This window comes from Centroberyx affinis, unplaced genomic scaffold (assembly GCF_046629955.1).
Source record: "Centroberyx affinis isolate AG114_WGS23_722 - 3 ecotype Tasmania unplaced genomic scaffold, CSIRO-AGI_Caff_v1 ptg000688l_1, whole genome shotgun sequence".
NCBI classification, from domain to species: domain Eukaryota; kingdom Metazoa; phylum Chordata; class Actinopteri; order Beryciformes; family Berycidae; genus Centroberyx; species Centroberyx affinis.
In genome coordinates this window covers 20473-43033 of record NW_027279309.1, presented here as the reverse complement: position 1 = coordinate 43033, position 22561 = coordinate 20473, and the positions used below count along the sequence as shown (strand labels likewise).

Sequence of the window (22561 nt, the reverse complement as noted above, 5' to 3'; positions counted from 1 at the left end):
GAGTCGTCTGTACACAGTCTGCTTTTTGTTGCATCTCACGTTTTATGTGGATATACATAACTATTAAATGTAAAAATCTTCCCCTGCTGCATTTATTTCTCAGAACATCCTCATAACTATTGACAAATAGGCTGCTAAATAATTTTTCACGAATATTAATCGCATTAAATTTATCATAATTGTAATTTTGAATAGATTATATTGTTAAATACAGGCTCCAATTACAAAAACTCTCAAACTTTCTCAAAACTTCAACAAATCTTTGACATCTCGCAAGTTTACAGTCAAGAAAGATTGTATTGATGTCGAAATTTAAACCCTTTCTTGGTTCACTCATTATACGCTCTTCAACTTATTTCTATCTTCTCATGGTTAATAGTCTATCTTTGTTGGCAGTGGCTCTCCTTGAGTGGCACTGGTCGTAAGAGCCAGTGCGCATGTCACAGAGCAAAGATCGTAAATTAGGAGTTACAATACAATACAATACTATACTATACTTTATTGTCCCCGTGGGGAAATTTGTCTTGGACTCAAATGCTGCACACAGTAAAAAAAACAACAACAATGTATAACAAAGCAACACATACTGTAACAAATCACAACCACAAATTACACATATTGCATATATTACACAACCAGTGATAAGAACACCATGAACTATCGCACAACCCCTGCAGCCTCAACATTATTTAAACAAATTTACACTGAGTTACTCATTGGTAAAAGAAAATAAACGGCCCATTCTCCGATCTGCAAATGTGGGCGTTAACCATTTCTCATGAGTTGTAGTCCTAGTAGTAAATAGTGACAGAGTGAGAGCTCTTTGCTTCTTCCTCCTCTCTGCCCTCTAAGATAATTTCAGCCCTGCACGCTGTCTTACAGACACCACTGCCAAAGCCCCTTTACTGCTGTTGGCTTTATATTAGTCTGTCTTCCAGCTTTTTCTTAATTGTTTTTTTCCAGATAGTTCAAGATGATCTAAAATCCTACCAGATAACTCTATATCCCCTAATTTTATATTTCCGTATTTTAAGGGGAGGAGTTAACCAGTTCCACATGGTACCGCAGCTCGCCTGTCAGACAGCGCTGAGGGCCAAACAGCCCGCTGCTCTCCGACCCGGTGTTACAGCGAAACGCGTCCGCCGCCGAGTTTCCGCCGATTTCCATGCGTGTAGAAGTTCCTAGCTATATCTCTAGCCATCTAATCTCATTGTGCTGGAGTCCCAATGAAGGTGAGCGGGGCGCGGTACGGCTCTGTGTTTACCTGAGGCACCTGTCTCACTGCCCGGTGTTGTGAACACACACATTACCGCCCGCCGCCGGCCGAGAGAGGACAAAAACGACTGCTACAAGGTCAGTAACAGCGGCGAGCTAGCTGTGGCTAACGGCGGTTAACTAACGAAGCCGATCTCTTCCCTGGCATTAGTTAATATTACCTGTCACGTCCTGGACCCTGTCCCGAGTGTATGGGTTAATGCTGAACACGAGGTATTTGCCGAAAACACCGACCGGCATTAGCATTCATTACTGCATGTGTCAAGAAAGGACAGCTGTTGCTTAGACTCTTCACTGAAGCTAGTGTGAGAGAAGTGAGGCTCCTTCTGCCCGCACTGTCAGCATTGAATGAAACGTGTGTGTGTTTGACTGTAGCATTGCCTGTGAAATGTGTGTTTGACTGTAGCATTGCCTCTAAAATGTGTGTGTGTGTGTGTGTGTGTGTGTGTGTGTGTGTGTGTGTTTGACTGTAGCATTGCCTGTGAAATGTGTGTGTGTGTGTGTGTGTGTGTTTGACTGTAGCATTGCCTGTGAAATGTGTGTGTGTGTGTGTTTGACTGTAAGCAGCATGCTGAATGAAATGTGTGTTTGACTGTAGCATTGCCTGTGAAATGTGTTTGACTGTAGTATTGCCTCTAAAATGTGTGTGTGTGTGTGTGTTTGGCTGTGTCATTGCCTTTAAAATGTGTGTGTTTGACTGTAGCATTGCCTCTAAAATGTGTGTGTGTGTGTGTGTGTGTGTGTGTGTTTGTATTTTTGACTGTAGCATTGCCTTTAAAATGTGTGTGTTTGACTGTAGCATTGCCTCTAGAATGTGTGTGTGTTTGACTGTAGCATTGCCTCTTAAATGTGTGTGTTTGACTGTAGCATTGCCTCTAAAATGTGTGTGTGTGTTTGACTGTAGCATTGCCTCTAAAATGTGTGTGTTTGACTGTAGCATTGCCTCTAAAATGTGTGTGTGTTTGACTGTACCATTGCCTCTAAAATGTGTGTGTGTTTGACTGTAGCATTGCCTCTAAAATGTGTGTGTTTGACTGTAGCATGGCTTTTAAAATGTGTGTGTGTTTGACTGTAGCATTGCCTCTAAAATGTGTGTGTTTGACTGTAGCATGGCCTCTAAAATGTGTTTGACTGTAAGAAGCATTACCTCTGAATGAAACGTGTGTCTGACTGTAGCTGTTTGAGCGATTAGATGCTGCGGCTGCCATCTACACCCTTTTAATTTTAACCGTGTATCGCCATCTGTTCCCAGGATGAAGAGGCTCCCGGTGCTGTCCCTGCTCCTCTGGACGTGTGCGGTCTTCTACGTCGGCATCTACCTGTTCGTGGGCGGCTTCCTGCTGGTGCGGCTGGAGGTGAACCGGACCAGCACCTGCAGGGACGTGCTCCACCCCGGGGAAGAGCGGGGCGACTTCTGCCACGTCAAGCCGCGCTTCCGCAGGGCCGTCCTCCTCATCATCGACGCCCTGAAGATCGACTTCGCCCGCTGGGACCCCGCCAACGCCGCGCCCCGGCCTTACGAGAACAAGCTGCCCGTGCTGGAGGAGACCGCCTCGTCCCGGCCGTCCCACAGCCGCCTGTACCCCTTCCGCGCCGACCCGCCCACGACCACCATGCAGAGGATCAAGGGCTTCACCACCGGCTCCCTGCCCACCTTCATCGATGTCGGGAATAACTTTGCCTCCAGCGCCATCTTGGAGGACAACCTCATTCACCAGCTTGGGCAAATAGGTGAGCAGTCGTTGAACGGGTGACGGTGAGATAGAGCTGCAATGATTAATCGATTAATCGATTAGTTGTCAACTATTAAATTAATCGCCAACTATTCTGATAATCGATTAATCGGTTTGAGTAATTTTTTAAGAGAAATAAGTCAAAATTCTCTGATTCTCTGATTAAATGTGAATATTTTCTGGTTTCTTTACTCCTATTTGACAGTAAACTGAATATCTTTGGGTTGTGGACAGAACAAGACATTTGAGGACGTCATCTTGGGCTTTGGGAAACACTGATCGACATTTTTCACCATTTTCTGACATTTTATAGACCAAACAACTAATCGATTAATCGAGAAAATAATCGACAGATTAATCAACAATGACAATAATCGTTAGTTGCAGCCCTACAGTGAGATCCGAAGTGTGATTCCTACACACGTCTGGATAGTCTGGGAAGTATGGATTTGGAAAAGTGTGGGCAAAAACTGCAGTTCTCTCCTGATACATGAATACACAATTTGTGGTGTTTTTGCCATCCCACATATTGTGATACTTGTTGTGAAGAATAATCTACATCTAGAGAGTTATAAGGCATTATTTGTATTTTTTTTTAACCTTTATTTAACCAGGAAAAGCCATGTTGAGACTAAAAATCAATTTTACAAGTAACATGTTAACAGACAGGCAACATGTAGCAAATTACAGACAATAAAAGTTACAAATCACAGGAGTGAATATAAGAATCACAGTCTGAAGCAACAATAGCAGTAGCTGAAAATAGGCACGGCAACATCGAGTCCAGGAGCACACAGGAGCAAACAGACTAGCTAATCAAAACTGACTTATTGACTGTCATGTCGCCCAGCCAGAATCAGGATCCATCACGTTAAATAACAACCAGAATCTCCAAGCCCAGTCTAGAAATTGTCTGGAAAAAGTAGGGAATTATAAAATGTGTGCAGTCGTCACCCTGGTTCTGCTCTTTGAAGTTAAGTGAATGTCTGCCTGACTTGCTGCATCCTCTTCACAGGGAAGCGGGTGGTGTTCATGGGTGACGATACCTGGGAAAGTCTGTTTCCCAAGAAGTTCTACCGCTCTCTGCCCTTCCCTTCCTTCAATGTGAAGGATCTGCACACTGTGGACAACGGGATCCTGCAGCACCTCTACTCCACCAGTATGTACCATCACCTGTGCTGTTTGGCACACGCTTTTAGCCAAAATACCAGACTATACCATGAGTGCATATATTTTTTGCCTCTCTAAAGACTCTCTAACTCCTGCCAGTGTTTGTGCAATACTCTAACGGTGTGTTCAGATTGCAGGCTACAAAAGCTACAAAACTGGTGTAACAAGCTAAACTGTTGCCAACGGAGCAGAAAAATGTTGCTGGGTGGTCACTGACAGTTCATGATATCATCAACTACATAATAATGTCATACTGTCTTGTTTTTATTTTATTTGGCAAATAATCATTCTTGTTAATTGACGTAATTAATCAAGTTATATTTACTTTATTATGTAATATTGTGTAATAATAATAATGAACGCACCATCGGTAGTAGTACATGCCAATATTTCCCACAAGCTCTGAGAAGCATTTTGAATCCAGCACAAATATATTTATGTGTGGAAGACTCCTCATGGTCTGTACTCATGGTGGACTTGTGCCTCACATCTCTCCCTCTGTCACTTCTCTCTGGTCACAGTGGTTGGTGAAGACTGGGACGTCCTGGTCGCTCATTTCCTCGGAGTGGATCACTGTGGCCACCGGTTTGGACCTGACCACCCTGCCATGGCCGACAAGCTCACCCAGATGGACGGGGTCATCAGGTCAGACGGCACTAAAGCTGTTGCAAGCTTTCTTTCAGTCATTTCATTTTCAGGTTATCAGAGAAATGAACACGACAATATCACAAATACAACTGAACTACAGAAACAAAATAAAAGCCATGTGCAAACAAACCAAAGTGACAAGCTATTGCAAGCTTGGCTCAGAGCATTCCCAGCTGCAGTCTTCATTGTCTGCTCTAATATTAATAATAAACTTTATTTGTATAGCACCTTTCATACAGAATTGTAGCCCAAAGTGCTTCACATTAATAAATAATAACAGGAAATTAAATAAACCAGAGTTAAACATAAATACTTAACAAGCAGTACAACAGTTGATGCAAAATAAAAGAATAAAACAGGTTATTAAGACTAAAATAATGAGGAGTATGAACATAAAATCCTTTGTACGTAGAATAATAGTCTATAATAACTAAGGCAAGGCAAGGCAAGGCAGCTTTATTTGTATAGCACATTTCATACACTGGGGCAATTCAAAGTGCTTTACAGAGTGATAAAAAATAGAGTAAAGGTAAAAGATTTACAATTAAAAAGTGCAAAAGTACAGACAAGAGATATAAAAGATAAAAGACTTAAAAAGTAAACTAGAGCAGTTCAAATCAAATGAGATAGAAAGATAAAAGAACACAACAAATACTCCCACTTTTAGATGCACATTGTGAGTGAACCCATATGTTTTTCTGTAATTTTCTGTAGTAAAATACATTTGCCGTATCACATAGTAACATTGATTTTGCAGCATATAGACCCAGAATAGCTCAGCCAGCATGCTGCCACTCTGGCTGTTGAAATATGACATTTTATGAAAAAACATTTCAAGGCCAAATTACAGAAAATAATACATATTTAAAAGGTTTCTGAAATGTCATGGAAAAGTATGGGCGGGTGTTTAAAATGTCAAGCTTTACTGCCACATTTACCTGTCTTAAAAGGAATAAAACCCCTAATGGTACATTTCCTGACTACAGACAGTTTGCCAAAACAAGACATTGGACATTAAAATCAGCCATTCAGCAGTAATTGTTGTTGTTTGTTTGTTTGTTTGTTTTAGCCTCAAATACCAATTTATATAATGTTTGTGTCCTTAAATTAGCAGTTTAGGTTTTAGCTGCCATTTGAACATGTAGCTTTTGTTATTATTTCAGTTTCAGTTAGTGCAGATAAAGAAATCTGCCTTTCAAGCTGAATTTTGATGGTTTTGATAGAAATGACGAATTCACAGGGGAGCTTCTGTGTTTTCAGTTAAAGAGATGCCATTAAACAATAGTATTTGAATTAAAATATACTTCCTTTGCATTGATTCTACATTAATTTGGGTATTTAGTGATTAATTTGGTCATTCTATGTTTAAATATGCATGATTACAAACTCCAGTCTTAAGAAAAAAAAGCAAGTAATCGTGATTAATCACAGAAAATTGTGTGATTATTAATTAGTTAATGGTTTTTGAATCGAGTTCCAGCCCTAGTACTTACACTTAAACGACTACTCAGATTTTTTTGCCAATGATTAGAACAGTCATTGAACAATAATGGAATTTAACAGAAAAAATGAGATGGATAAACCCTGATTACCGTTTCTTTTGATTCCTCATGTCTGTGTTCATCGTTTTCCTCCAGGTCTGTGATCGACCGCCTGCAGAACGACACCCTGCTGGTGGTGATGGGAGACCATGGGATGACCGACACCGGAGATCATGGTGGAGAGAGTCAGAAGGAGACTGACGCTGCCATCTTCCTCTATAGCCCCTCCCCTCTCTTCCCAGGACCCCCGTCCCAGGTCAGTGAAGCAGTTGCCCTTTTCTCGGTCTTCTTTAACCTGAGTTGATCGATAGTCATGTGAAGGGAATAATATGGTGACAAGGGAGGAATGCATGGTTTCTACACAGGTCTGCAAAGTCTAGAAAAGTATAAAAGGTGGATTTTGATGCATAACATGTAATTGTAATCCATACATAATGATTCAATGTATTTGCTTTGTTGAACTGTTTTTTATTTGATTCACAATGTTTTATTTATAGTGTTTAGCAAGTCAAGACAAACTCTCTTAGCAGTGGAATTTCATGGAATTCAATGGAAGTCAATTCTGTTTCCTGTCATTCCAATTTAATTCACATTCTGTTTCCTTTGAGCTGGATTCAATTCCAATTTCGTCAGATATTAGATAAGGTGACCAATGGGCCAAACTCCCAAAAAGTCAGAGTATCCCTTTAAATCACATCTAAAGGAAACTGTAACCTAAAGTGGCACTGTTTGTGTCTCCTCAAATGTTTGTAGAGTGAACCGGACGTCGTCCCCCAGACGGACCTGGTTCCCACGCTGGCTCTGCTGCTGGGAGTCCCCATCCCCTACAGCAGTGTGGGACAGGTTCTCCTCCCCCTGTTCCCCCCTCATGGCCAGACAGAGGCTGCAGTTGGAGGTCTGAGCCAGCTGGAGGCGCTGTGGATCAACGCCAAACAGGTATTCTGCTCAGTGAAGAGTTACCTTGCACATTTGTTGCTTTACTGTGGCCACAGAAAGAGCTACAGACTTCACATTGTGATACATCTGATACGTAGCCTGAAGCATGTTGGGGAGAACGCATGACTGGTTTGTGCACTTAAATTCACCTGACCTATTGATGTGACCGTTCTGTTTTTCTAGGTCAATCGTTTCCTGGAGACTTACTCCGGCATGGCCAAAGACATCCCACCAGAGAGCCTCTCCAAGCTGCAGGATGAATTCTCCCGCCTCTCCTCTGACTACCTCACCGCTGTTAGAGAGGGTCAGTCACCCTCCCCGGAGCTGGCGGCCTCCCTGCAGGCCTACCTCACCTCTGTCAGAGACACCTGCCGAGCTACGTGGGCCCGCTTCAGCCCGCTTAAGATGGCCGCGGGTTTAGCCATCCTGGCGTTTGCCTGCCTGCTGTGTTTCATCCTCTCTGAGCTGTCCTGTGTGCTGATCAGGGATAACGGTTTACTGAAGGCCCCTGTTGTGGCGGCAGTATTGGTGGGGGTTTGTGTGGCTGCTGGTCAGCTGTTCACCCAAGGCTACATCGAGGTAGCCTGGTGCCTGGCAGCGGCTGCCCTCAGCTCTGAACTGCTGTTCCTCTGGAGGGCTCATCGAGCCAGGACGTCTGCTGCGGCGGGGAATGAATCTAAGGCTCCAAAGCGGGCCAGCTGGTTGGCACTGCGGTTCCTCCTTGTCCCGCCTCTCTTGGTGACACTCCTCCGCTGTGCCTCCCTCCTCTCAGACAGCTATGTGATAGCCGAGGGCCGAGTTGTCACCTTTCTGGTGTTCTCTCTGGGTCTGTATGTTCCCATCCATCTCAACTGGGACGGTTTGCTGCTGCCCCCCAGTCACGACCCCCTGAGGCCTGCTGGGCTGCTGCCTTCCCCAGTCCTGTCCCCCTCGGCTGTGAGGAAGGAAAGCAGCACCCTGCTAGCCTGTTTAGGACTCCTGGTGGGCAGCCTCTACCTCTCCCTCTCCTTCCATGGCTGCCGGGAAGAGCAGGGCTCCTGCCAACCATCCCTGTTCCTCTCACCCCTCTCCCGGTTGCAGGACAGCCAGCTGAAGAACCTCCACTATGTCCTCTCTCTGGCCTCCCTGGGCCTGTGGACCTACCTGCTGAGGCGCTGGCTCCGCCACTACGGCAACCTCAACTCCTCAGGTGGGACGGTGTTCACGGCCCGCTGGATCCTCCCGCTGCTGTCAGTCTGCCTGGGGCTCCACTGGGCGGTCAGTGCGACTCCAGAGGACAGCTTTAGGAATCTGGCGGAGCTGATCAGCCTGGCCCAGCTGGCGCTCCCCAGGACGGCCTTCTGTCTCCTGGAACTGGGGCTGTTCCTGATCTGGATGGACCCTCTCACTGTGTTTGTGAAGATCAGGGCTGCGGCTCCAGCCAGGGGTCCGTCTCTGCCCCCGCCCCGCTACAGAGCGAGCACCGGCATCAGCCCGCAAGCGGAGCTGCACCACCTCATTCCCCAGATCTACCAGCGCATGCGTCGCTCCTTGGAGGACGGCGAACTGACCGGGGATGCGGAGCCGGACAGCAGGCCCGCTGTGGAGGCCTACGGACTGGGAACCGTCTACTCGGCCCCCTTGCTTCTGTTCTGCGGCATGCTGGGTATCGGTCTGCTGCTGCTGCACCCAGAGGGCATGGCTCTGTCCTTCCTCCTGCTGCTGCTAGAGATGGGAGCGCTGCTGCACATTCACGCCTCCTCCACGACCCTCAACGGCCTGGATGGAGCGCATTCTGGTAAGATGTTCATAAGTGACCATCATGTCTTTTGTGGTTCGTTTGCCTCTTTTTAGAGTCTCTCCACAAACACCAATTTTCATCTTCAATAATGACAACTTCTCTCTACTTTAAAAAAAGAAATGTCACACTGGACACCTGCCGCTCTGTGTTTCTCTCTCTCCCTGCAGGTGGGTTTGCTGTTCCCTGGACTCCAGTGGTGCTGTGGTCGCTGGCTGCCACCCAGTTCTTCCACGCCACTGGTCACCTGCCCACCTTCCCCTCCATCCAGTGGGGCGCCGCCTTCGTGGGATTCCCTGGCGGACACACGGGCACCGTACTGCCCGCCTTGCTGGTCACACTCAACACCTTCGCCTCACACATCCTGTTTGCAGGTAGCCACCCTTAATAACACTAACACAGTAGCGGCAATAAATGCAGTTTTTTGAGTAAGATCAGATGAAACTTTTAATGATCCCCGTCGGGAAATTAGGTTGCTTCTGCAGTAAAAGTAATAGGATAGGAAGTAGAATATAGGAATACAGAATAAGCAATAAATAAAGTAGTAGCTTATAGTTATTACAGACAGATGGTACTAGCAGACACGACTGCTTACTCAAACATTACAAATAAATACAAATAAGTATGCAATATAATGGGACATAAAATATCAGGATATATAAAGTATGAAATAGTGGAACCATTATGAATATATCACAGAAAATAATGATGAGCTAGGTTTGTGAAAACGGAAGCAGATAAGTGAACTAAAAAGTGAATTTACAGCTACATGCATCATATTCACATTCACTGGTCTACAGATGGCCGTATATGTATATAAAGTGTCATGGCATGTAGAGTATGAGTTCATTTTAAATCAGTTTTGTTATTCTTGTTATTCTTTTTCTGGCTTAAATTGCTCTGTAGCCCAGTTTATCTGTCTTGTCAGCACTGTGCCTGTAAATGAATACGTATATGGCCTAAAGTAACCTTTTTATTGTGCCAGGACTTTCCTGACTGAAGCCACAGACTGAAACAGTAAAATGTGATGTGACCGCCCGCGTTGTCAAAGCACTAAGCACAAATCACCTGCTTGTTGTTTTTAAAGGATAAAACTACAGGAGAAAAACTACAGATTGTGTAGGGAAAATAAAAAAAAACCCAAAGTGCTTATGAATACATTTAATCTTGAAAGAAACCAAAACAAAAAAGTATCTAATTTAGAGGTAGTTATGTGTAACACTTTCCTGTGACATACTGTTGATTAGCATGAAGATATTGTGCTCAATGGTTACAGCATGGCAACAAAACAGCAAACATTTTTGATTCCTTTTGGGGCCGCAGATAGAGAGACCGTCCCCTAACCAAAAGGTCTTACGAACAGTTTTGTTCCCTAATATGGCTGTGTGCCATCATGCTCAAGAACCCCTAACTGCTCACAAGAGTGTCAGCTGAACACCCCGAAACGTAAAAGTAAATTGTCAACTTGCTGATCTGTCTATGTGCACATGTCTCTCCCGTCCTCAGTGGGTTGTCCGTTGCTCCTGTTCTGGCCGCTGGTGTGCGAGGTGCGTGGGAGCCGGGGAGGAAGAGCAGGCGGGGAGGAAGGAGAGGACGCTGTGATGGAGATGAGACTGAGAGAAAACCCCCGGCAGTTCGGCTCTGCTCTTCTACAACTCTCAACACGCTACCTCTTTATCCAAGGAGCACAGGTAACAAAAAAAAAAAAAAGCATTCAACACAGTTTGTATAGATGCACACAGCCTTATCCGGGCTAATTCACTAGCACAGTGAGCAAAATTATCAATAGTTACCGATTTACAGGCTGTTTTGCTCTAATCTCGGGTAGCCAGACCTCCGTATAAAGAAGAAGAAGAGTTGGTTAGAAAAGGGTGGAGACACTGTGGGCTGTCATGATGCTTCAAACCACTTCAAACCAATAAAAGTGTGTTAGGGTGCAGCCTGTTGCTGTTGCTCACCTGTCTGTTGTCCTGCTAGCAGCTAGTCCCGAAGACAGGAACATTCCCCACTGGTTATTTTCACGTCTCCCTCTGATCTGTGAACAGCATAATGCAGCATCAATCCCTTTGGCCTTTAGAGCGGCTAACTGTTCGACCATTACTGACGAGAGAGGACAGACTGCTAAAACTATACATTTATCTCTCCCATGTAATGCATCACAGGCTGTCGATGAATCAAACTTTCACTGTAGCCTTTTGGTAAACAATGGCAATACATCCCTGTTTTGGAGCAGTCTTCAAGCTATGAAGGCTCCATCGACTCAGTTTGACATCGAGAGCATACTTCTGACAAAACAGAAGCACGTCTTAAGTCTAAACTAAAAAAGGAAGTTTCTACCCAGACAGAAAAACAAACCTGAGGTGCCGTTTTGTCGGTGTGTGTGTTTTCAAACTGGGAGCCAATCGATTGGCTTCCTCTGTCTCCGCAAGGTCTCGTTATCCAACATTTTCTGACGCTAAGTTCTCCAAACCGCTGCTATTTTGACGCGGAGGTGTGGTTACACAAGGTTAGTTTTGATCACCAATCTTAAAACACTTAGTTTGGATGGGAATCTATGAGCAGAGGGACCAGTGTGTTCACTTCTAGTACGCTTTTCCTGTTTTGTTTTTTTTGTCTCAGCCTCGCCTTTCCGTGTGTATCCACATCGCAGCACTTCACTCAGTATCTCTGCCATCTTCACAGGTCTTTGCATCAGTCTGTGCAGCTGCTATCCTCAGGAGACACCTAATGGTGTGGAAGGTTTTCGCACCCAAGTAAGTGCCTGAATGGATTTTCCAGCTCACACAAACGCACTGACAGTAAAGGCTTTTGAGGATATGGATATTAGCACGGTATAAACGCTCACCACTTAGTCCCCAGGCTTCTCACTGAATGCACATTAGTGAACGTGCGGATGCCTTTTTGTAAACGACTAGATTACTGCAAGATATATGTACATCTGCTTACCTTAAAGGAGAAATACCACTACATTTTTTATAAATTCATCTGTTAGTGCTGTAATCGCCTAGCACAGTCCAGTGAATATTTGTGAACGTAAACATGCTCTCTCCCATCTCATGTCCTCAAGATTTAAAATTTAGAGCTTGTGTCAAAATAGGTTTCATTCTCATATTCATATTAATCATCCTTCCCAGTTGACTTGACAGATTCACCACTTTTCTCGTTTCCTGCTTTGGGAGAGAGTTGCTCAGTTCGTTAAAAAAATATTGAGTGGGCATTTATAAACCATGGAAATAATTCAAATCAGATTCTTGAGGTTTTTCATGGTTTCTTTGGAGGTTTAGAAAGTATGGAAAATGGAAATTTGACAGTTTATAACTCTTGAAAAGTTTATGAATTGCATAAATATGTTTTGGATATGGACGTATGGAAAGAAATATTGTTTAGTCTTGACACACATATGACAACACATTTTATGGAGTTGCATTTGGTGATTGGTGAGCTATAGAGTGACATCATCGAATTGACACATTGTCATACTGGCATGTAGTCATACTATCCACGTACATCATATTGGAGAGAATTAACATTTTCAAATCCAATCAACAGTTTTTACGATTCGGGGAAAAATGTGGGACTTTTGAGATGACAAATTGTAACTGCCACCTCTGTTTTCTCCCTCCAGGTTAATGTTTGAGGCCTCGGGGTTCCTGGTGAGCAGTGTGTTTCTGCTGGTCGGCGTCACTTTAGTGCTGAGAGTCGACATGGCCGTGGGCCGCTGGTTTAAGAGACTCCTCCCCGATGCCTCCAGGTAGCGGCAGCACTGTCACTGCTGCTTTACCGCCTCGGCCCACCAGAGCCCACTGTGCCACACGAGGAAGACGGACACGCTGGTCACTGGGAAGTTCTCATAAAGACTCCTCACAAAAAAAAAAAATAAATAATGCCATTAGTGTCTATCATAAGGATCCACAGAAACTTGTGATGTGAGGTTGCCTCTTAACTCTACTGAGGGCTATATTGTACACTACTGACTCTGAGGCCGGCCTCCTTTTCTGCCAGAGCGATGTCAGCACATTGAACCGTGGATTGACTGAACCCGGAGCCTCTGGACTCGGTACACATTCAAACCACTGAGGGATTTTTATACAGTGTTTTAGGTGATCAGCTGGTGAACCTCATCACACAGCTGATGGGGGTCATATCTGGTTATTTGAGAGAGGCCAATAGGAAATTGCTGAATGTTTCTCCTAAAGTTTTAAACAATGGATGAGTCCATCCAAGCCCTGCAAGCCAGACATTCTTGCGAGTTGTTCACAGTGCAACAGTCAAAACTACGTTAAAACGCATTTGAGGAAGAGCAAAACGATTTTCCTTTTATAAAGATGGGAAGAGTGTTTGAGTGTCTGAGACGTTAACTAGATGTTTACACTAGCTGCAAGCCAGCAGCTACTGGGTAACAACAACCTCAGCATGTAAACAAAACTGACTTTAAAGACCCCATGAAATGGCTTCTTTACTTCCTGGATTTGATTTAAACAGGATGTTGGGGCGGGACATAACGCAGTGAGGGATCATTCAAAAGTCTAAACTAATGGAATATGAGTCAGGGAGAGAAAGGGAATTTTATTTGATGGAAGGGATTGTGGTTTTATTGGTTAGAAATTTATATTTACGCCTCCTAGTGCAGCTTGAGGTCACCATGAAAGATGCTGTTTTCCAGGAAGTAAAGGTAATTGGAGTTCATTTCATGGGGACTTTTTTTTTTTTTTTATTGCAAGACAGAACATTGACAGGATAACACGGGAAAAACAAAACAATAAATACAGGACAGAACAATTAATAAAAGTCTAGCCAGAAAACAAAAGAGCAAAGTGACATTAGTTGTTGGGTATTGTGTTGAACTTGTGTGTGTGTGTGTGTGTGTGTGTGTGCCTGCCTGCCTGCCTGCCTGCCTGCGTCCCACATTGTCGGACTAGGAAGAGGTCTAAAAGGTGGATGGGAGATAGATTAATAATAAGTAATAATACAAAAATAATTAATTAATTAATCAATTAATCAACCAACTAAATAAATAAATAAATAAATAAATCTTAAAAAGAAAAGAAACGCTAATAATAATACTACCTTTGACACCCCCTGACAAAAATAATACTACTGCTGTTATTACTACCGCCGCCACCACCACCCCTAATAATGATAATAATACTAAAGTCAGGGAAGGTGCGAGCAGCATGGGGACTTTAATAGACTAGTATTTGAGGGTTTTTTGTTGTAATTTTAACACTGATTTTCTGAAGCTGACAAGCGCATACGTGCGGCACAGTGATCGATTTGACAGTTTAGCCTGATAGAACAGCAATGACCCCATGGAGAAACGTTTTTGGCTGGGACAGAGAGACCAGACACGCCCATTTAAATTCACCTTTTAGGTAATTTAAGCTGACTCTCACTCGGATTTACAACGAGCGAGCAGCTGGGGGTTCAGTGTCTCACTCAAGGACACTTTGGCTGGTTGTTGATGGACACATCAGCTGCTGCGGGAGTCGAACCCGCGACTTTCCGGCTTCAGGACGATCACTTTAACCACTACAGGCCAAACTCACCGCCACATGTCCTGTGCTGTGATCAACTCGTGAGCCCGTCTCGCCCCTCAAGGCTAAATCCATCCAAGTGCATTACTGCATGTCTGTCATCTAAAGTGTCTGCTGGAGGAAATTTTCCATTGTTGTTTTTTTTATTTGTTATTTTTTTTAAAATGTTTTGTATTTTCAAGCTGTTGAAATAATCAGTGCTCCTGGTTACTGCCAACTCATATAGTATTACAACAGGATTTTTGTTCCATGTTCTTAATCTCTCCTGTTGTTGTTCTTGAGATTTTGATTCATAATTCTAATGCCTATTTATAATTTAGATTTTCTTTTTTTTTTTTTTTTTGTAAATCACTAATGTAAAGTTTTCTAATCACAGATGAAGAACTTGTCTTAATTAGGCCTCACACACCTTTTCCCACGGAATTAGGTGCCTAGCTTTAACGAATGCCTTTTTTCGTATGATGTCATCCTGTCGACAGGGTCATAAAAAAAAAAAACTGCGGGACCTCCAGAACACACACTGTCAGTTAATTTATTATTTTCGCGCGGGACGTCCGAGTCGGTGTCTGGTGAAAGATGTGTTACTGTACTGTAGTCGTAGTCAGCAGCTAAGGCTAAAGCTTATTAGCTAATTGCATGAAATTTGGAAGGGATGTGGAGCTCAGGTTGAATTAACCACAATGCAATAGTGCTGCGTTCCTCAGGCTGTTGTGCGCGAGCGATCGGCGGGAGCTGCGGTGGAGTCGGCTTTGCTTGTATGGATGATGACTGTGCGTTGATTCTGTTGGCACATTTGTTTTAAAAAAAATAATAAAAATGTTTAATATATAACTGATTAATTAAATTGATTTTACATTCTGTGAAAAAATGTAATAAAACATTTTGTACATGAGAGACGTTTCTTTTTTCTTTCTTTCTTTCATCGGGATAAAAAAGGCAAAACATCCCGATCATTCCCAGTCGTTGCTTATAAAACTATCGTAAGTTTCAAGTTCAGGTTTATTTTTGTTTGTTGTTTCAGAGCAAACTATTTATATGGTAAAAGAAGTATTAAATCTCCTGTTGTTTACGAGGATTATTGATCCCAGGGCTTGATGGAGGAGATGGGTGCTGCCAAGGAGCCATAAGACTTTAGCTCGTATCAGTCAAGGAGGGGCGTGGTGCTGATGCTTTATTCATGATTCCCCCGGGGATTTCCACATCTCCGGTTCCCATAATTCTGTAAATCATTAACCTCCCAGTTACGCAATTATTCAAATGGAAAAAAAATGATTGAAGGAATTTTAGATGCTTGCTTCAGCCTGACTTTATAGGATAAAACTTTTCTTTTTTGGAATGGAAATATTCTAATTCTTGTATTCCAGAAAGAAGGCTGACAGATGATGATGACAATGATGACGGATGCATCATTATTTTAACTACATGTTTTCCTTTATCTACTTTAAATTCATAACACTAAACCTACAACAGACACTTTGTGATCACAGAGAGAATGGGGCTGCAACAGTAAAACTGTCAAAATAAAAGCTGTTATCTCTTTCCAAGCCTCAAATGAAAGACTTGGCGCTGTCGTAATGCCGTTGGAATATATTTCGGTAAAATGTCAAACTTGCTGAGCTGATTTTGAGAATGAAATCAAGCTTTTATGTGAGTTTTCCTTACATACATTTGTTGTTTTTTTTACTTTGAAAACTGAGAATTTATATCAATTGTCTTTTAAATGTGACTTATATCATGTGATCATGCCAAGGTGTGTAATCTTCCCATATTGGATTTTGTCAACATTTGAAGTGGTTTAAAGTAATTTTAAGAGTTTTATCAACCTTCACCTGCGACCAAGGTATTGCAACAGCATCAGCAGCTCCCTGCACAGCCTACGGTGGCCTGTAAGTGACAGAAATATAAAAGTCATGTTTTGACACTAGAACGCAGGCGAAGTAATCGTTGAGTCTTTGGTATTGATCATCAACCCTTTCAACCCCATGCAGATATGTTAATTTTGTGCTATGGGACAGTAAAAATCGTGCTTACAGTAAATGCACCTTTAAAGTCTTGAATGCTTAGTCATATTTACTTTTCTCTTTTCTCTCCTGTCTCTCCCTCACCCATGGGAGAGACACCTACTGGGTGTGTGGCTGGGTGGAAGAAGGGATGGATGGATAAGTAGGTGAGTTTATGGGGGATTGTAGTAGGTGGGATGGTGTTTATTTTATTTTTTTCTTTTTTTTGTGCAGGTCTTTGCTGATTTGCATCTTTAAAAGTGCTTGTGCATAACAGCGAATACAAATTTTCTAACATGTTCCTGTGAAATTAGTTTAACTTTCATATTTAGCAGCTGTTATGTAAGACTAGGTGTTGCTTTCTTTTTCAAAGTGGAATTTGGAATTAGACTCCTCATTTGTAAAATCCTGGTTGAATCACTAGATACAATCCAAGCTGTTTGCTCATGATGTCTGACCTTGCCTGGCAGAGAATGTACTCTGCTCTACTTACATTTATTAATATTGTCCATTCATTAAGTAGCTCAAGTCCTTGGGAAAATTGCTTTAAGCCCTGGTCAGTGTAGTAGAAGCAGCAGAATGAGACCTACTGCCATCCTCTGTTGAAACAGTGAAATACAATTACAGAAGGCTGAATGCCTGCATTGTTGCCATCAACTTTTGTCTGATAAATAATTTAAAATCTTCTTACCTTCTTTTCAGATTAGGATAGAAAAGGAAAAACATCGGCTACTCTTGGAGGCCAATGGAAAAAAACATTATTTGATGCAATAATTTTAGTTTTTCTTGCATCAATTAAAGTGTTTTTGAAGAGCGTCCATCGGCCTCCAAGAGTAGCTTATTTTTTTTTTTTTCTTTTCTAGTTATTTCCAGTTCATGCACCTTGGTTTAAAGACAAAGTTGCGACATTTCTTCTTCTTTCGGATTAGGATGCAAAAATTATTTTGGCCACAATCTGCTCTACAGCCAGGATGGAGGTCCAATATGTTTTTTTTTTTATTTAAAGCAACCGGACAGTAAATCCAACAAACCCAAGTGAAGAAAACTGCATGATATCCATAAATAAATAAAGTGCCACACGCTGTTTGATGCGTTGGATCTCTTATTGCTCTGGATGTGAAATGACACGACGACTACGAGTTTATAGCCCAGATTTCCAAGCTCTCATTCAAGGCAGCAATCGTTCTTTAATTGTTCATCATTACCACATGAGCAGCCCTTTTGTGAATAATCCCTGCATTTCGGCATGCCCCAAGTATTACATTTAGAGCAATTTATGTAATGGGGATGGAAAATCATCCTCTGAAGGTTGTGTTTGAGGCTCAGAGAGGAAAGCTCGGCCTCTCCACAGGGAATCCAACATCAAATCAGTCTTCACTCTCAAATGAGAATGAATAGGACACAGATTCTCTGGACACTGTGGCTGTACTCAGAGTGAATTCATGGGAATATAATTACCAGCCATTTAGCAGTACTTCTAACTGAGGCTCAATTACATGGAGAGGCTCAAACAAACTCTGGGAGTCGACAAACTCGGCCTCCAAAAACTGCCAATAGAAACTGGGGAGTGGGAAGTGAGGATAGATTCAGGTGGGAGATGGATAAGGTGGTGATGTGTGTGTGTGTGTGTGTGTATGTGGACATAAATAAATCTTTCATCTGTGTGTGTGTGTGTGTGTGGGAGGTGTGGTGTAAAAAAGGATTTTAAAAAAGCCTCCTCTGATCTGAATATTTCTGCTGATCAGGTTCTCTCTCACTCTCTCCCTCTCTCTCTCTCTCTCTCCCCCCTCCATCTCTCTCTCTCACTCTCTCCCTCCATCTCTCTCCCACTCTCTCTCTCTCCCCCCTCCATCTCTCTCTCTCACTCTCTCCCTCCATCTCTCTCCCACTCTCTCTCTCTCCCTCCCTCCATCGCTCGCCCACTCTCTCTCCCTCTCTCTCAGGTCCTCTCTCTCTGTCTCTCTCTCTCTCCCTATCTCCCTCCATCTCTCTCCCTCTCTCTCTCTCTCCCTTGCTCCCTCCATCCCTCTCTCCCCCTCAATCTCTCTCCCTCTCTCTCTCTCTCTCTCTCTCTCTCTCTCAAGGTGTTTCCTTGCAGCCTTCTTTCTGCCAGAATCCTTCACAGCAACAACCCTAAAAAGTAAAAAGTTTTAAAAGTTAGAAATAAGTTACTGTAGATAGGAGGTGAAATACATTTTGTAGAAGGGCTTTAATCCATCACTGCTTGTCTCAACTTTTCGAATTTTTTTCCCGAATTTGCAACAAAACATGCAACATCCATTCTCATCACTGCATTGACCTTAATCTAAACTGTCAGAATAAACTAAATTAGATTGCTTTTTGATGCTTCGCAGTACCATTTTTCTTCTTTTACTCTTTATTTCACTGGCAACATTTAAACAAAGCTTACACTCGACCTATCAAGTAAAGGTTGCTTACAATACAAATCACAGAATTGATCTGTGGGAACACGGGCGAGCCATAAATAGTTTTTATGGGCTATTTGTTTCTTCTGCTCTATTTGCTGTTCTGAATGGAGCCGTGATTTGTGCTGCTGTTGCTTGTCTTAAATCATTTTGGTGATGTATACGGCTGAATTTGGCAATGAGGGCTTTTATTGATTTGATAGTTTATAGTTTAGTGTTAAGGTTTTTTATCTTCAGCAGTGCAGTTTGCTATCTAATTAGGATAATGTAGCAGCTTACTGTTGGCTGAAGTCCTTGCAGCAGCGAATTTGGCTTTGCGTGAATGAGGAGGAACGCTGCAAAATGAGATTACTATTTGAAAATGGGTGATAAATTATCGGATTATTGACAGTCAAGTCAAAGAGGTGTTTGAATTGTGTGATTAAAGCCACAAACACTGTTTAGCATATTTTGAAATTATGAGTTATAATGGATGTAGATGATAACACAATTAAAATTACAATCTGTAAATTTGCATTTAGCCTCACAGTCTACACATCTCAGGACCAGTGTAACCCAAAAGTAACTAAAACTAGTTTTTTTTTAAGTTACAGATAGTAATAGATTACTGATTATTGTGGTTTAATTGTTTTTCATTATGTGTTTTTATTGTGAATTTTTACTACAAATCCTGTCTACGTACCAAATTTTCCTCATGGCATAATTACTTGATTATTGATTACAATTTTAAATACATGATCAATATACAAGTTAGCTAGCTGAACTGTACAAGCTATATACAAGAAGGAAAGATCAGGAAATGATTATTGATCAGCCTCACCCATTACATGACAAATTCCAATTATTACCTTCCGGAGGGCCCTTTACAACGCCGAGGGCCAATAAAAATGTCTTTAAAGGTAATTTGTCCCTGGTGTAGTAAAGATTTTAAACTAAAACCAGCATATATACCCTCTCTCTTCCTTATTCCTTATTTCCTTATTATTCCTTATTCTTCCCAATCATTAAATTAGAAATGTAGTTTCAATGAGTCAATGACTTGGGATTTATTCAAATGTTTTGTAGAGGTGGGAGAGCCAAGGCTGCACCTGCACTGTCTGCTGTAATTATGTTTACTGCTTTTTTTGTCTGAGCTGTTGACAATGTTTGTAATGATTGTCTTGTCTTTCATGTGGTGAAAGACAAATTTCCATGACAATAAAGTGGACAATAAAGTTTTCGTTTTCGTTTCGTATAACCTGTGATGGATTTCTTCTGCATGTCCTTCTCGTTCCTCCCCTGCCAGGAAAGTACCAGGTCCTTTTTGTTCCTGATGTGATGTTTACCTAAGAAAGATCAGAGCAAGGAAACTGGCAGCGGGTGAATTGAATTTGGAAAGAGTGAAAGAGTGGAATGTGAAAGAGAATACACAATGGCGTTAAATGACATGTGTCATTTTGAAAAGCCACTGCGTTGGTGGCGAGGAATTTTTATCAGTTGCACAAGATTAGGCATGCAAGCCGAGTTGAACTATCTGTTGGGAAGCAGAATGGAAAATTAAAGACAAATAGAAAACAGCTCTATCGATGCAATATGCAGTTATACATAAATCAGAGTTCAGATGCTCACTTTGTATTCTACAAAAATAATAATGCAGCTTACACTGCTTTGAACACTTTGATCACTTGTTTTTAAATGAGTAGGAGGACAGGAAAATGAACTGGAAGGGGGCAGACTGAGATTCATTCTGCATATATTTAACTTCTGAAAAGCTCATTTCTCACTCACTGCTTCATCATTGCTCATAAAATAACCTTAGATCATATAGCAGGCATACACAGGTCAGTTGATGTTTTTTTTTACTTTCTGGAAGTCAATTTTATGTCCTATAATAGGCATCCTAAAGGGTGCATCTGTAAATACTGTTATAACCTGTGTTAGAGCTAGTTTTGCTTTGTTTCGAGTTTGCCAAGGTGAAAAACCAATGATGCCACCTATAGGTGAAAGGTTGACAATTGAATATAGGAGCAAATGGCTTGTGGCGCCCCAGCCCCCAGCCAGTTAGTGAATCAAGTGTGCACAGGTGGCAGCTGGAAGACGCCACCGAGATACAGTTCTCAACAACAAATGTAGAAAGTAGTAGACTGTAAACAAAAACAAAAGCAAAGAAAGGAATACTTAACAGAAAGAAGAAGATTTTGAGTTTGCCCTTTTTGATTTCACTTGACTTGCAAAGGCCTATTTTGTTTTTATGAATGTATTTGAGTTCACTTTCATTTGGAGTAATCCGAGCCAAGCCTACTAACAAGAACAGATCAAGACATCAACAAACTGTGAGTAACTCCAATAATCTGCACACTGGAGCTTTACAGTGTCTAGTGGCTAAGTTGATAAAAGAAGCGGAGACATCAAGGTCTGGCAGCGCATTGGAAAGTTTGACTTCACCATTGAGTTTGTATCAGTAGATCATCAGTGGAACTGACAGACGGCGAGAAAAACACACAAAGGAGTGTGTGTAAACTAAATGACTGAGTGCTTATGAGAGGGTTGCACACGATAAATGTGGTAAACGCACAATAAGGTTATACAGTATGTTCTCCACACATATTTATATTACTGTGCTTGTGAGGACCTTCAGTGACTACATTCATTCCCTAAACTTAACCCTTTCTACTATACATGCTCCTTACCCTAACCTAAACTCTAAACCTCAAGTCCTAACCATAATCTAATCTTAACCTTAACTTTATTCTTAACATCCTAAATCTGGCCTTAACCCTGAAACCAAGCCCTAACCCTAAACTAGACCCTTGAGGAAATGAGGAGCGGGAATATGTCTGCGCTTTGGAGGATTTCATTCATATTTGCATCCTTGTGAGGACATTTGGTCCTCACAGGGATAGAAATACAATCACACACACACACACACACACACACACACACACACACACACACACAGAGGCATGCACACAAACGCACACACACAAACGCATAAGTGTGTTACAGGTGTTATTCATGATAACTGTAGCTCCCTTGTAGGTGAGGTAAGGGATAATGAGAAAATCCAGTTTTACTGGAACTACTTAGTAAGTTTCCATTATCAGGAATTAATGGACACCCTGCAGCCAATCAGAATCGAGTATTCACCCAGACCATGGTATAATCTTAGGTACTTCCCCGGTTAATGTTAAACAGTGCTGTTTACACACACACACACACACACACACACACATGCACACACACAAACAGGCGCACACACACACACACACACACACACACACACACACACACACACACACACACACACACACAAACTCACACACAGCCGTCTGCACCACCCACAGACAGAGGGAGCGTGACATGCAACAAAGAATATCTAATCTTATCTTTAATCTCTGGCCACATCCTAGCTGTGGGTTAATGAGTGTGATTTGCGGGGAATTCTTACCTGAGAGAGGGAAAGTGAAGAGAGTGAAAGTGAAAGTTTTATGCCTGGCAGGGTATATAGCAGCGAGCTGGGACCCGGCCAGTCACTTGGGACC

At 42.3% G+C, this 22561-nt stretch overlaps 1 protein-coding gene across 1 annotated transcript; it reads left to right on the top strand.

Annotated features, from left to right (window-relative positions):
• Positions 1–1224: 1224 nt before the first annotated feature.
• On the top strand, positions 1225–15440 carry pigo (phosphatidylinositol glycan anchor biosynthesis, class O). Its single transcript, XM_071519355.1, has 11 exons — positions 1225–1353; positions 2528–3006; positions 4024–4167; positions 4700–4823; positions 6464–6623; positions 7121–7303; positions 7487–9080; positions 9251–9454; positions 10587–10771; positions 11763–11833; positions 12706–15440. The coding sequence occupies exons 2-11, from the start codon at positions 2529–2531 to the stop codon at positions 12833–12835; spliced, it is 3273 nt and encodes a 1090-aa protein (XP_071375456.1). The 5' UTR covers positions 1225–1353; position 2528; the 3' UTR covers positions 12836–15440.
• Positions 15441–22561: the final 7121 nt, after the last annotated feature.